General features: G+C 54.3%; 1 protein-coding gene across 3 annotated transcripts; it reads right to left on the bottom strand.

Moving 5' to 3' along the window:
* Positions 1–226: 226 nt before the first annotated feature.
* On the bottom strand, positions 227–14,147 carry P2RY2 (purinergic receptor P2Y2). 3 transcript variants are annotated; one of them, XR_015257529.1, is made up of 4 exons: positions 13,954–14,147; positions 3,229–6,094; positions 2,022–2,071; positions 227–1,290 (listed from the first exon to the last, which is right to left on the bottom strand). XR_015257529.1 is itself a non-coding variant. In XM_086739781.1 (2 exons), exon 2 carries the CDS (start codon positions 6,088–6,090, stop codon positions 5,014–5,016), a length of 1,077 nt encoding a protein of 358 aa, XP_086595907.1. In that variant the 5' UTR covers positions 6,091–6,094; positions 13,954–14,147; the 3' UTR covers positions 3,058–5,013. The 3 variants fall into 3 exon arrangements, 1 of the variants encoding a protein (XP_086595907.1); XR_015257530.1 differs by having other exon boundaries at positions 2,022–2,072; positions 4,983–6,094; XM_086739781.1 differs by lacking the exons at positions 227–1,290; positions 2,022–2,071 and having other exon boundaries at positions 3,058–6,094.
* Between the last annotated feature and the right edge of the window lie 701 nt (positions 14,148–14,848).

Genomic DNA, 14,848 nt, shown 5'->3' with positions numbered 1-14,848 from the left:
CTGGGACACGAGGGCTCAAACCCTGCTCCTCTCCCGGAGCGCGGGACGGACGCTTTGTGGACGCACAGGTGCTCGTCTACGTGTGTGTGTGTGCATTCGCAACGTGACAGCCCAGCTGCTCTCCAAAACACACACCAAGATGCTGGTGTTTAGCCAGTGCTTAAAATCACAGGTATTTGGGGAGAAAGGGAAAAAAAAAAAAAAAAGGATATTTTAAGCTTTCAGGCTTTCCCGAGCATTTATTTGCCAAGGAGTCTGCAAACATTGGTATTAAACCCATGAAAGACTTAAAATAAACTCCTCACAACGCCGAGTGACAGGCATGTTATTTCAAACACCCACCGGTTTGGTTTCTTCCAAAGAAAACGCTGCCGCGGCCCATCCGTTTGGGGCGATTTCTGCAATTCTGATTAGTCTGTGGGATTTGGGAACCACCTCCCTTTGTTTGAACACAGCGTCGGCCTCCTGGATGACTCTGGGGCACCGTCCATCACCCTGCCCTGCTCATCATTGATGGTGTGATGGGCACCTTCCCAAGCCATGATAGGCTGTAGCATGGGGGAAGTGGATGGGGATTCACCGGTGTCTAATATCAAGGTTGAGCTGCTGGGTGAGGACTCCTTTGGGTCTTTCTTTGCACGGCAAGCTGTTTTCTATGAAACCCAGAGCAGCTCAATGGGACAGAGACCTGTTGAATTGACCAACTAAATCAGTAACCACTCGGAGGGGCAGACAGATTTATTCCTTAGAAAATCAAGCCCCGGGGAGGAGGAAAAGCAGAAGAAAAATGAAACCAAGCCTCACTACTCGAAAAAGAAGCCGACGTACCGAGATGGCCTGCTGCCTGCCTCTGCCAGATTAAGGGTCTGCTTCCTAGAAAGGCATGATTGGGAAGGAAAAGCCCTGCACGTGGATGCTGGGAAGGTCTAGCAGAAGCGTGCCTCCCTCCAGCCCACGCAGGAGATTTGTTTGCTTGGCAGGAAACCATCAGTGCTCTTAACTTTCATTTTCTGCTCCCAGTGCTGAGAGAGACTCAGAAAAAGTGGGTTTGGTTTTTCCCTCTGAAGTAACCGCACGATCTCTGCGCTCCCCATCAAGGGATGTTAGCCTCGCTTAATTCTCATTCTTGGATTTGAGTGACTCACATGAGTCAGCACTGGCGTGAAGACTGAGAAGTTATTGCAGGAAAAGCTTGGGAGCGATGCTGTAAATCCCATAAGCTACAGCTCTTCACGTGCGAGCCGCTCGTCCGCATGGCGTTCACTCCAGGGTGGGACTCCAAAACCTGGGCTGAAAATCAAGAAGGGTTTTCAGAGAAAATGTTTTGGGATGATGGTTTCAAAACAGACGGAGGCAGATTTAGATTGGATATTAGGAAAAAATTTTTTACACTGAGGGTGGTGGGACACTGTCCCAGGCTACCCAGAGAGGTGGTGGATGCCCCATCCCTGGAAACATTCCAGGCCAGGTTGGCCGGGGCTCTGAGCAACCTGATGTGGTTGGAGATGTCCCTGCTCCTTGCAGAGGGTTGGACTGGACGGCCTTTGAAGGTCCCTTCCAACCCAAACCATTCCATGAATTCTATGATTCTATGACTTAGCAATTTGGGGGCTTGCAGCTATTTCTTTGGCTTATGCTTTTGAGTCTTCATGTTTCGGCAACTACCAGGGCTAGAAAGTTTTTTAAAAGAGAGACCTTTCTCCTGTGGTCCAGGAGACCATGAAGTTCTTCCCCATCCCACACTGCAGGGTGAAGGGCAGTTACCCCGTCTCCATCTTAAAGACATCACTGGGAGATCAGATGCAGCAAAAAGGTGCAAAACTTATTTGAAGCCTGGAGAAATCAGGCTTGGGGTGAGAGTGAAGGAGTTTGAGCTGCTCAGGTTACTGCCGGGCAGGTTTCAAGGTGACTTGATCAAAGTTTTTAATAAATTCATCAGCTGAGATGAGCGCGTCCTAAGAACCTCATTACTCGTCAACAGAGAAAGACCCAGCAAAAACCACGGAGAACAAAATACGTACTTTTTCATGGGGACTGTGGTGAGGTTTGGGAAACCTTCTTCCTCTGGGGTCTGTAGGGGAAGGAGAGGAGCCTTTGAGAACAAGAGGTTTCACTTCAACACACGGAGTTTGGTCTGGTGGCTCTGTGAGTTGCTGAGTGAAGCGGGAAAAAAATGTGGTCTATGGGATGGGAGATCAATTACTAAGAGACTCATTGATTAATTACTTAATCTAGCAACTTCTCCTGGTCTTCAACAGGAGAGGCATAGGAGAAGCTACCCACCAAGTCCATGGAGATACAACCAAAAAGATTGGCTGTTGAATTCGTGGTGCTACCAGGGGTTTTTTGGCCCCTGTGAAGCCCTGCAGTGATCTCCTGTAGGGCATTTTCCACTCTGCCTGAATCTTTGCCAGGCCTTTAAGGGGTAAATGAGAGGTTTTGGGTCAGTTCTGTGCAGTTACAGGGCAGACCTGCAGTGCAAAACCCATGGGCACACTACAAGGAGATGCATGACCCCACTGGGGATGGGTTACGGAGAGGACTGAAGACCTGCTTGGTGGCTTTTGAGGTCCAGAGGTTTCCTCTGATCAGCTATAAGGAGCCATCCTGGGGTGTACTAGGATGCTCCAACCTGTCTCCACAGCAAATTCTCATCTGAGACAGCTGACCTGCTCCTCCAGGTCTTCCTGTCTCTGAGAAGCAAGGATGCAGGATGAGCACTGGTGTTACTGGGCTTTTTGGAAAAGGGGAGACAGCAGCAAGATAAAGTGAAACCCTCCCCAATGAGCTCCTGGGTTTGGGGATGCTCCAGCAGACCTCTCCATCTCACCTTGATCAAGGATGAGAAGACCTGTCTCAGGGTGACCACCTCCTCCATGGATTCCTACAGGAGTTCAGATGCTGGAGGGTATCTACTGTGGACAGCTATGTGGACAGCTGGATTCACCCTCCCAAACCATTGGAGCTTGAAACATGTCTATGATGGTCAACAACCCAGTTTCTAGCCCTAGTACCCCCTCTTCTTTGTACACATCGGAGGAGACAGCAGAAGAGTGCTCATAGTAGAAATAAATTTATTTACTATAAGAAATCTGAGGTGTCTGCATGTTACAAAAATAAAAATGTACAGTCATTGTCACAAAACTCACTTCTTTTTCTTTTTTTTTTAGTATAAGTTAGTGCTTTTACAAACAAAAAAAAATCTATATATAAATTTCCAGTTGGTACCTCTCCAACCGCTCTCCATCTTAAGAGTGCTGCTAGCTCGTGTGGGACCAGGACACGGAGGGACCTCCTTGATGGGACCGGCAGTGTTGCCCAAGGCGACGGTTTGAAGTCGACTGATGCCAGCTCGGAGAAAGGTGGGATCGCCAAGCAGAACCGCGGGAGTGAGCGTTGAGCACATTTTTGTTGAATTAATCAGAGCACATAACGTGGTGCTCACACTGCTTTTTGGCAAGTGCGGGACACCAGGCAAGACCTGGCCTGCGGTAACGTTTGTACCAGTCTAGCGCCTCGGTTGAACTGATTTCTCCCAATTATTTGTCTCGCCCCAGTGTCTACGCTGTGACCCTCCCCATAAAGCCAAGTTCCCTTCACAGGCACAAGGCAAAAAAGGTGCTACCACCGTGCAAGTCCTAACCCAACCCTATCCTAAAAGTTCACTCAAGGATGAGATGAACCACACTATAAATGTCCTTTTTTTTTTTTTTTTTTTTTTTGCTGATGGTGTTCAAGGCTGAAACAGTCCCCTCCTTTGCCTCCTGTGGCTGTGACATTGTTGGCTGGGACAAGAGCACTCCATGGGACCTTGGCTCCACCAAGCCGGGACCACAAGAACCTCCCAGTTGACCATGAACCTCCCAGTTGCTGTTGGCTGAACCCAGCTGGTTACGTCGCGATGTGTCTTTATCTCCACCAAGCCACTTCATAAGAAGGAGGGATGGGAGAAACTAAGAATATGGCTGAGGAATTGGTGTAAACTAGGATCAAAAGTGTTTGTCTAATCCTAAAATAGAGCCAGGACTGCTTTCACAAAATATGACTCCTCCAGTGCTGCAGCACAAGCAATTTTCATTTTTGGGGTGAGGAATCAGCATCCTCGTGGCATGACTGGGCAAGGAAACCATGGCCCTGGGCTTTTGGTTCTCTAACCCAGTAATTACGCAGAGAAAGACTAAGTGGACCTTTTGGTGAAGTGTTTTGTGGGTATTTCCTTCAGTTTGCTTTGAACTGTCCTGGTTGATGTGGGATGCAAGGCCAAATCTAGACAGTCTGGGGTTAAGCTTAGCACCACATTTACTGGTACGGCTCCTAAACCCAGGGTTTAGCGCTGCCAGATTCCCCAGGGGAGGTCCACGCTGTCAGTGAGGGATATGCTGACTGGCTCCAGTGGAGCACTGGGATTACTGGGGTTATGGGGAGACCAGACAACAGCATCTGGGCAGCATTTTGGGTCACAGCAAGCTGTTGACGGTCACAGAGTGCCATGACCTCTGAGCAGCAATGAGGATGTGGCAGCACGAAGCCAAGGGAATGAGCAACAGTCTTCACTTCTTCACTGGAAACATGAGTCACTAGCAAGAGGGTTAAAAACAAGACACGAAGAGCTCACCCTGAATCCTAACGAGCTGGAGGTGATTATTAACGTGAACAGCTGAGAGAAAGCCACGTGTTCCTAAAAGCTTTTCAAGGGTGAACGTTACTGTTGGGAAGCACTAATGGGTCTTTTGGAAGATGTTGACCCCACTGGAGAAACCTACAGGGGATCTGCTTAATGGTACCAGTAAACTCCAGTGGGACAGTACCAGTATAAGCCAGTAGGATGGAGAGTCCACCAGCACCCTTTTTAATGGGAAGCCAGCCCTTGGACAGGAGCTGGGAGTCCCCTCCCGGCTCTGCCAGCAGAAATGGGTGCAAGCCAAGGCACTGCGAACACCAAAAGCATCGGCCCCTGAAGCATCCTGACCTTCCTTCATAACCTTCTGTCACGGAGACGGTGCTGCCCGTGAGCTAGGATTTCACACCCTTGGATAACGTGTCTGTGTCGTTGCTGGTTCCCTGGTGACTGTTGGGCATGATGCCCAGCGCCGTTTCATTTTGAGGCTTCCCTGGCATTTTGTTGCCCGCAAACTTCATAAATCGTTGTCCTGCTAGGAAATACAAAATGGGATCCAAGCAGCTGTTGGTGCTAGCTAGGGGACGAGTCACCTTGTAGACTAAATTGATAGCGTTGAGGGTCTGACAGCTCAAGTCCCAGCTTCGGAAGGAGTAGTACAAGGTACGAGTGACGTGGAAAGGAAGAAAACAAACGATGAAGACCACCAAGACAATGATTATCATCTTGACCGACTTCTTTTTAGATCGGGACAGTCGGGACATCCCCCGTGTGGGTTGCAGCAGCCTCCGGGCCATTAGGCAGTAGCAGACGATGATGATGAGGAAAGGGATGCAGAAGAGCAGCACCAGCATCACCGAACTGTAAATGACAAACTGGCCAAAGAGGTCCTTGCTGGACGTGTCATGGCAGGTGATGGTGTCACGCTTCACGCTGGTGGTGACGAAGAAGAGCACGGGTGACTGGCACACAACGGTCACCACCCATACGATGACCGAAACCCTCCGGGCGTAGCGAACGTGTCCCCACTGCAGTGACTTCAACGGGAAACAGATGCCCAGGAATCGATGGATGCTGATGCAGAGGAGGAAAAGGATGCTGCAGTAGAGGTTGGTGTAGAACAAGAAGCGGACTATCTTACACAAGCCCACGCTGAAGGGCCAGTTGTCCCCGACGGCATAATAATACACCAGGAGGGGCAGGGAGACAACATAGAGTGTGTCAGACACAGCCAGGTTGAACATGTATGTAGTGGAGGCATTCCAGGTCTTGATCCTGAAGATGAAGGCATAGAGGGCCAGCAGGTTGAGGAAGAGCCCCACCACGCACACGATGCCGTAGGAGACAGGCAGCAGAACATACTTGAAGTCTTCATCAAATATGCACTTGTAGGTGTTGTCTCCTGCGCCATCTGGGTCCAAGGAGCTGTTGATGACTCTGGTCCAGGCTGGAGGAATCGTTAGGTTCGCCATCACCCTGGGGGGAAAGCAATGAGGCTGTAAGGACATGGAGGTGAGGAGTCCCTGGAAGGGATGGGTTAGATGAGAAAACCCCAGTGCCACAACGCTGTAGCACGTTGTGTGGTCCATGCTGTCAATATTACTCTATACGATTGCTCTACCCTTCCCTTCTCCTCCCACCAACACTGCCATCAAAGCTTGGTGGTGTCTATCCAAAAGCCACCCACAAGCACAGGTTGCTGTCTGGCAGGCAGGGCCATCTCAGTGCAGGTGACAATGACTCAAGAGGTGGCAGCGGGTGCCTCCTGCCAGCAGATTGCATACCCACAAAGACCATGGCCTCACTGTGGTGGATGTTCACACAACCGAGGTAGTCTCTAGCATGGAGGACTTAGGGTCAACCAGATAAAAGGAGTTTTATTTATCCTCATTTTGCATCTGGAGCCCAGAGGAGGAACTAAGCTGCTCTGAAGACACCAACACATCCCAGGCCACACCTTGGAGTCCAACTCAGATGTCCTGTAGCCCAGTTCGATGTCCCAATCCCACCAGGTTCATGCAGGAAATTGGTCTCCTGAGCTACAGAACAGGAAAGATGCTCCATTCTGTGCTTAGCCATCCACGAGAAGTGACTCAGCTGAGCACCATGAAAGGTGGGTCCTACTAAACCCCAGGCAGAAAAGGCAAGAAAAGGGAAACATGCTCTTCAGCGAGCAATCCCCGTGACTGGCAGGGCCCTGATTTTAGAGGTCCTCAGCTCCTTCTGGTAGACAAAACATCATCACAACATCTGGAGGCCACTGCAATCAAACCTTGCCAAAGGGAGGGTGTTCTCTACCACAGGGGCTCTGCCTGGGTTGATTGTTGTTGTTGATGATGATGATGATGGGTTTATAATGGGTTTTAGTGGTGGGCTGATGATGGTCATCTCGCTGGTCCTGCTTTCTGGCCTTGAGTCCTGCTCCTCCAGCATCACCACCACCCAAAAGTCTGCCCATGCTTGTGCAAAGCTGGTTTATGCATGGGAACAACCAGTTGAGACGAGAAAAATGGACTCGAAAGAGTCTCTGCAGACACACAGAGTCTGGCATTGTCTGTGTCAGGAGGGACAAGGGCCCTTTTGTGCGTCGAGGACAGCCCACGACCCAGCCGACACATGATCACCCGGCAAGCCCATCAGCCAGGAATCAAATTAAAATGCATTTGCCTCCCTTTCCCGTAAAACCAGCCGGTTTGACCTCACTGCTGTACCCTGTTACAGGCAGCCCGCATAAACGGCGTTACGGGGAAACGAAGCCAGCGCAGGAGCTCAGAAACTGGGAGCTACTGCAGGAGAAAAGGGTTGAGTAAAGGTGTCCTTTGAATGACCCAAATGCCACCATGATTTTAAGTGAAAAAGAGCAATACCAACCTTCTCAGCTAAAATGTTCAGGTCTAACCTGGTGCCACCATGCTGTGGGACAGCATGGCGATGTCCTCTCTTTTGACCCAGAGCTATCCTGCACCTCCCTCCAATCTGGATCCTGCAGGGAAGGAGGCAGTGAGGGTCTCCTAGAAGCTGCCAGCCTGGGTGATCTCTCCCTGAAGCCAAGCACCATGGCATTAAAAAACACCTTGACAACTCAAAACTGATGGAGGAGTGAAGTGATGCCTCCAGCCCATCACGTGGGGATGACACCAGTCCTTGCTTCAAGGATTGGATCAAACAACCTGTCCAGATGTGGCAGGGACATGATCTCTGATGATGTTTCCCTCATTTTGCTGCTTTTCCCCTTGGAGCAGACCACAGGCACCGCTGGCCGAGGCTCACGCTTCCCAAGAACACGGGCAGAAACCGCACGCACGCTCACACCTTGACTAATCTGCAACATCTGCAAAAACCCAAATAGAACTTTGGGAACCACTCTGCGATGAACATGATGAGCCAGGACTAATCTTACTCTGTCCTGGCCCCAGGGTTTTGCTCTTCCTGCGCCTGGTTCAGCTTTGGTCCCATTACCCTACATTCTGATTCCGTCAAGTCCTCGGCAATGGGGTTGTCCCTGCGGATGGAGAGGGTTGACAGTGCTTGGGCAGATGCGAAAACACTTTCCAGCTGTTCTTCTCCCCAACTTTTTCCTTCTCTCTGAGTTTTGCAGGTCTGCGGCCAATGAAAAGGAGGTTGCCTGGGTCAGGCAGGCCACCATGACCAAGAGAAGCCATACAAAGATGCCCTAAAAGGTGCAGGGAAGGGTTACAAAGCTCCAGAGGCTTCAGCCTTGCACGTGGCTTCTCCACACACCTACTCATCCCCTCTGCCCCTGCACATAACCCGACACCCAGCGCTGAAGCACCCATGGGGGCAAGGTCACCCCATCTTCCAGTGCACCTCCCCAAAAACCCAACAAGGCATTTGAAACCCATCCATAAGCCAAGGTGGAGAATCTCCTCTGGCATGCAGGGCAGCACGGGCTGCCCCAGGCCGTGCTGGGGCCACGGATGTGCCAAGATGCACATCTCCATCTTCAGGACAAGGGCTCCTCTGGTTGGCTTGAACGGGGTAATCACAGAGACAAATCCCCGCTCACAAGGCAGCCTTGTCCTTGCCGTCATCCTCTCCCTCCCTTTTCTTCTGCAAATGCAAAAGCCTTCCTTTTTTTTTCTTTTTTTTCCCTCACTTTTGCCCAGAACCCCTAGGACAAAACCCGCTGTGTCTGTCGGGGCCGTGGCTGCAGTCCACCCCCTCGCCTCCGACCCCGTTGCATCCGCAGCAAGTGAGCTGGAGAGGATGCAGCCGGCCAAGGCACAAAAGCTGGCAGCTGCCCTTTCCTCTGCCTACGGGCCGGACGGCACGAATGCCAGCTCCTACAGCAACGCATCGAGACCCCGGCGGGGACAAGGGGAGGGAGAAAGCAACGGCGACCCCTGAGGATGCCAAGCTGGGTAAATACTTCTATGGCTGGGTGGAGAATGGATGGAGAGCAGCCCTGAGGAAAGGGACTTGGGGGAGCTGGTGGGTGAGAAGCTCAACACGAGCCAGCAACGTGCGCTCACAGCCCAGAAACCAACGGCACCCTGGGCTGCACCCCCACAGCGTGGGCAGCAGGGCGAGGGAGGGGATTCTGCCCCTCTGCCCCGCTCTGGGGAGACCCCCCTGCAGCGCTGCGTCCAGCTCTGGAGCCCCCAACAGCAGAAGGACGTGGAGCTGCTGGAGAGGGTCCAGAGGAGGCCACGCAGATGCTGAGAGGGCTGGAGCAGCTCTGCTGTGAGGCCGGGCTGAGAGAGCTGGGGCTGTTCAGCCTGGAGAAGAGGAGGCTCCGGGGAGAGCTGAGAGCGGCTCCCAGTGCCCAAAGGGGGCTGCAGGAAAGGTGGGGAGAGACTCTTCAGCAGGGCCTGCTGGGACAGGACGAGGGGTGGTGGTTTCAAAATAGAGGGAGGCAGATTTAGATTGGATATTAGGTAAATTTTTTTACCCTGAGGGTGGTGGAGCACTGTCCCAGGTTGCCCAGAGAGGTGGTGGATGCCCCATCCCTGGAAACATTCCAGGCCAGGTTGGCCGGGGCTCTGAGCAACCTGATGTGGTTGGAGATGTCCCTGCTCCTTGCAGGGGGGTTGGGCTGGGTGGGCTTTGAAGGTCCCTTCCCACCCAAACTGCTCTATGATTCTGTAAAAGCAAACCTACCACAAGGCTTCTGTGAGGACCACCTGCATCTGCTTCATCAGCTCTCCCGGCCCTTCCTTGGGTCATGACAGGAGGTTTATTTTCCACTGGTGTTGAATGCAGGTGATCACGCACAGCTTTTTAGACGCCCTCCAGCCACCTAAAAAGCATCATCCCAACCAGCTTTCTCCATGCTGGACCATGTGTTGGGTCTGGATGAATCTGGTTGCAACGGCTGGACCACCTCTCTTTTTGCAGCATGACCTTGGACCTTTTTATCCCATGGGACATGTTTTGGGGTGTTTTTTTTTTTCCTCAGAAAACAGGTACCATCAGCTGTAGTGGATGAAGATTGCATGGGAGAGGAGCCTTGGGATGAGAGGAGCCCTGGGATGAGAGGAGCTGTGGGGTGAGAGGAGCCCAGGCAGATCGGTGTTGCAATCCCAGCAGCCACACGCCCTCAAATATATATACCCACAGGCATGTGCCTGTGATGTCAGCATCCCAAAACACCCCCGTAACAATATCTACCACGGTCGGGCAGGGGACATTTAGATGAGTCAACACGGGGAAGGAGGGGGCTGTCATCGGAGAAGGTCATGGGCAGCTGATGGGTGGCCAGCACCCAGGGCCAGCACAGGGGAACTGCGGGTTGGGCACTGAATCCCCCAGCAAAGGGCTTAAATTCTGGGTTTTGCCCCATTTTTTTTTCAAAATTCCCAGTGTCATCCCAGCAATCATCACCCACCTGGCCATGTTCTGTGCTTGGGGACCTGCCAGCAGAAGCAAAGTCGCGAAAGCCAATGAAGCGCAGCCCAATCACGGCCGCGACGAACGTGTTTTCACGGGGCGGGCGGCGAGGTTTAACTGACCTTCCCGAGTAATTAATGGGGATTCATTTACCGGCAGGACCTCACAGACGCAGCTCTGGGAAATGGAACCCGCGCCGTGTGGACGCACCGACTGCGACCGCAGCTCCCGTCATTTTACGTCGGAGATTCAAACCACGATGCCTTTACCGCATCTTCGCCACCGACTCCTTCGCGCCAGACACAGAGAGAGCGTGGGTGTTTTCCCTCCCCTCGTTTCTAGTAGACTCATCAAAATCCTCGCTCCGGATCAGGAACTGCCCGAAACGCTGGGAAGCAAACGACCTGGCATGGTTTTTTTCTCTCCTTTGGGACGGCGGTTGAAACACTCCGCAACCAAAAGCAAACAGGCGGCGCGTTGGGATGCTACCGAGCCTGTCCGGTCGGGAGACGGGGAGATGGGATCAGGCTGAAATTTGAGCCTGGCCAAACTGCCTGGCTTCCATCTGCCCTTTCTCTTTGGCTCCTCTCTGCCGCGGTGACCTTCAGCGCCTTTCTCCTCCGGGCTGGCTCCGGCCACCAGCGTGGGCCGAGGACATCTCCAGTCGTCCCGGTCCCACCACCCGCGTCGCTCCCCGGTGATTCCAAGGCAGGATGCCTCCAAGAGACGTTTCCAGGATACCCAAAATCAAGCTTTAAGCAGCTTAAGGTGCTTTACCCATCATCCAGGCATCGTCCCTCTTTTATCCCCCACAGGTCTGACCTACCCTTTCCCCATCCCTAAAATAACCAAAAAACCTCATTCCTCTCAAAATAAGCTTGCAAAGAATCCGTATTTCTCTTCTTTTCCCTCAAAAAGCACCTTGGAAAGCACTGGCAGAAAGGGAGCTGCTCCAGTGAAGCATCCTCGTGCCTCAGTTTCCCCTCCTGCCCCCAGGCTGAGAAGCAGCAGATTTGCATTTGTTTTGTCCATGAAAAATATTTTTCTGGGGGAGTTTTGGTTTCCTAGAGGGTTTTTTCAGTAACTTAAGCTAAAAAGGAGAGAGAGCATCTGGATAAAAGATATAACAACTTAAAAAGAACATTATGACCTTGTTTGTAGGTGAAATAAAATGTTTTGCCTTGAGCCAAATGATTTTTTTTCTGGGAATTTCTGGTTTCCCCCAAGAAACTCCCTGAAATCCAATTTGGATCCATCCCCCTTCTAGCCTCTGCGTCCCTGCGGTACCCAGACCTCCTGCCTCCGTCCGCACCGCGGGAAGTCAGTCCGGATTAAGAGAAGCTGCGGCTTTAGAGCGAATCAGATAAAAGCATCCAACCCACCGGCGCCAGCGTGCGTCCGTAATGAACACCGCTCGCGTTCGTTCGGTGGAACCCGACGCGGTTCCCAGCATGGCGGGTCTCCAGGGACGGATCCTGCCGGAAGTAAATATCACCCTGGCCAATATTTAATCTCTTTATCAATATTTCCCTTCCTGCTACAGCGAAGGCGATGCTCCCTGCGTGTTTTTCCCCTGCATCACCTGCCCTCCGTGATTTTCCGGTGCTCACCGGAGGAAGCAATGGGAGAAGAGTGTGGGACCACTTTGTGGCTGATCGCCAGCTTTTGGTAACTCTTGTTTTACCCTACAAGCCCCGTATCTCGGGGAAAAAAGACATTTCCACGGCGAACAACCAGCCGCCTGCCCAAACCAAGGGAGTCACCCATGAACACCCCCACCCCGGCAAAACCAAACGCCCTCGGCCCATCCGGGAGATAACCAGCATCCGAGCCCGAGGATAACGCAATTATCGGGCTCCACCACGACAGCGGCGGTTGCTGCGACGCCAAAGCAGCAGCAAACCCCAGAAAAACCCCACGCGGGGCAGACATCGGGGGGACAGCTTGCTCCTCCATAAGGAGCATCCCACAGGAGCAAAAATAGGGTCTTCGCTTCGCGGATCGGTGCCCGTTAAGGCTTTAACGGGGGATATTCGGGATGAAGGAGGGCCGGCGGCGCGGCCGGCAGCACGCTCCGCTGCCGGCCAACTATTCGCGGCTTTGGCTTCGTGTCAAGAACCGGAGATAAAAATCACAGCGGGCAGAGATGGGGTAAAGCCATCCGGTGCCAGGACAGCCTGAAATACTTTCCAGGGTTTTATAACCCGGGATGCGGATGTGCTCCGGAGCTCGGCAGGGTATTTAGGAGCCTCCCCCCTCACTCCGGAGCTCCTTAGCCCACCAGGCAGCGAGGCCGAAGGCCAAAGTTCCCTTCACGTGGGTATAAATGAGGAAGAGGAACTTGGGACGCATGCCCGACGGTAACGGAACGGCCCAATTTCGGCAGCCCCCAGCGCCGGCAGCCCCCCGGGAGCGGAGTTGGCCGCCCCCCACCTCGCGCGCAGGAAGGCAGCGGGTTGCCAAATGGGTTTTGCAAGGAGCCGATAAGAAAACAGGAGCAGAAAGAGAAATTTCGCCCTTAACGTCGCTCCCGCAGCGATGCCGCCCTGTGCCCAGCTCCGGGGGGAAAAAAGGCGTTTTTGGGGGGTTAGGAGCTACGGAAAGGGGTCAAAGGGTTTGAAGCCAGGGTCTCATCGATCCCGGCGCAACTCAAAGCGATCTCCAAAGAAATTACACAGGGATCTCAGCGCGCAAAAAAAAAAGGTGGAAAGACACAAGCTGGAGGAAAGCAGGGAGTCAGCTCGGCGGCTTTGACCAGAGGTGTGTACAGGAAACCCCGGATAAACAGCCAGCGAACTCCCCCGGGAAAGGGAGAAACCGAGCGGCCGACGAGAATTATTGGGAATTAATGCGGAAACAATCAAATAATTCAGGCGGAGAGGCGCAACGGAAGCCCAGGAGGCTTCCTCAGCTTGGAGCCGACGCCGGCGGCTCGCTGGCCGCGGCTGCGCTGACCGCCGCGTCTTTGGGGCAGTTTGGGGGCAGTTTTAAGGCGCAGGGTGTGGGGTGTGAGCTGCACCCCACGCCGAGGCGGGGAATCGGGGTGCCTGGCTCCTTGCTTTGGGTGCACGGGGACCCTGCGTCACCCATGTCACCCACCCAGCAGCAAGTGCCACCCTTGTGTGTCTGTGTGTGTCCCCCACTCGTGTCCGTGTGTGTGTGCGCGCACGGGGGTGTGAGCGTGTCCCCCCAACTCGTGTCCACGTATGTGCGCACAGGGGTGTAAGCGTGTCCCACCCATGTGCATGTGTGTGCCTGTCTGTCTCCCACCCGTGTCCATGTCCGTGTGTGTGCACTGGGGGGGTGTGCGTGTCCCCTCCACCCATTTGCGTGTGTGTGCATGTCCCCGCCACCCGTGTCCGTGTACATACACAGGGGTATGAGCGTGTCCTCCCCACTCATGTCCGTGTGTGCAGAGGGGTGCGTGCGTGCCCCCCTCCTCCCCCCCTCCACCACCCTCTTCCCGATCCCCCGGCTCCGCTCACCGGGCGCTGCCGAGCCGGGTGGCTCCGTCCCGGGTGACTCCGTCCCGCGTGGGTCCGTGCTGATCGTCCCGCTCCCCTCAGGCTGGCGGCGGAGGCAGCTCCATCCCGGGGGGGTTCGGTCCTTCCCTACCCCCGGGTGTCCGGTCGCGATGCCCCACGGCTCTCGCGTGTGAACCGGTCAGCGGGAGAGGGGCCGGGCGTGGGGCAGCACCGCCCTCCCGGGGGTTGGGAACGGGGCAGGACCGGGCCAGGACCGCCCCTTCCCCCCCAACCCGGGGCTGGGACCGGGGCCAGACCTGCCCCCCGCCCCCAGGGCTGGAACAGGGACAGGACCCCAACCGCTCTGCCCTTTGCCCCCCACCCCAGGATGGGACGATGGATGGGACCGGGGATGGGACTGGGACCAGACTCCCTGTCCCCGGGGCTGGGACCAGTGCTGGGACCGGAACAGGACCCCAAACGCTCCCCTCTTTGCCCTCCACCCCGGGGATGGGGCCACGGATGGGACTGGGACCAGATCCCCCCCACCCCGGGGTTGGGACCAGGGCCAGACCTCCCCACTCGGGGCCGGTTCCGGGGCTGGGACCAGTACAAGACCTCAACCGCTCCCCCCTTTTGCCTCCCACCCCGAAGATGGGACTATGGATGGGACTGGGGATGGGACTGGGGATCTGGCTACAACAGGAGCACCCCCCCCCCCCATCCAGGGATGGGACCATGGATGGGATCAGGGCTGGATCCCACCCACTCGAGGCTGGAACCAGTCACCCCCACTGCATCCAACCCCTCGGCACCCAGGGTCTTCAGAGAGCTGCCCCCAGCCCCCCCAGGAGTGCCCTGGTGACCCCCCCTTCACCCCGGGGTGCCCCTTACACAGAGCACGGAGCAGCCAGAC

The sequence above is a fragment of the Chlamydotis macqueenii genome, chromosome 1, assembly GCF_036417535.1.
Source record: "Chlamydotis macqueenii isolate bChlMac1 chromosome 1, bChlMac1.mat, whole genome shotgun sequence".
NCBI classification, from domain to species: Eukaryota; Metazoa; Chordata; class Aves; order Otidiformes; family Otididae; genus Chlamydotis; species Chlamydotis macqueenii.
The sequence above is the reverse complement of the archived record's forward strand: the minus strand, read 5'-3'. Positions and strand labels throughout refer to the sequence as shown.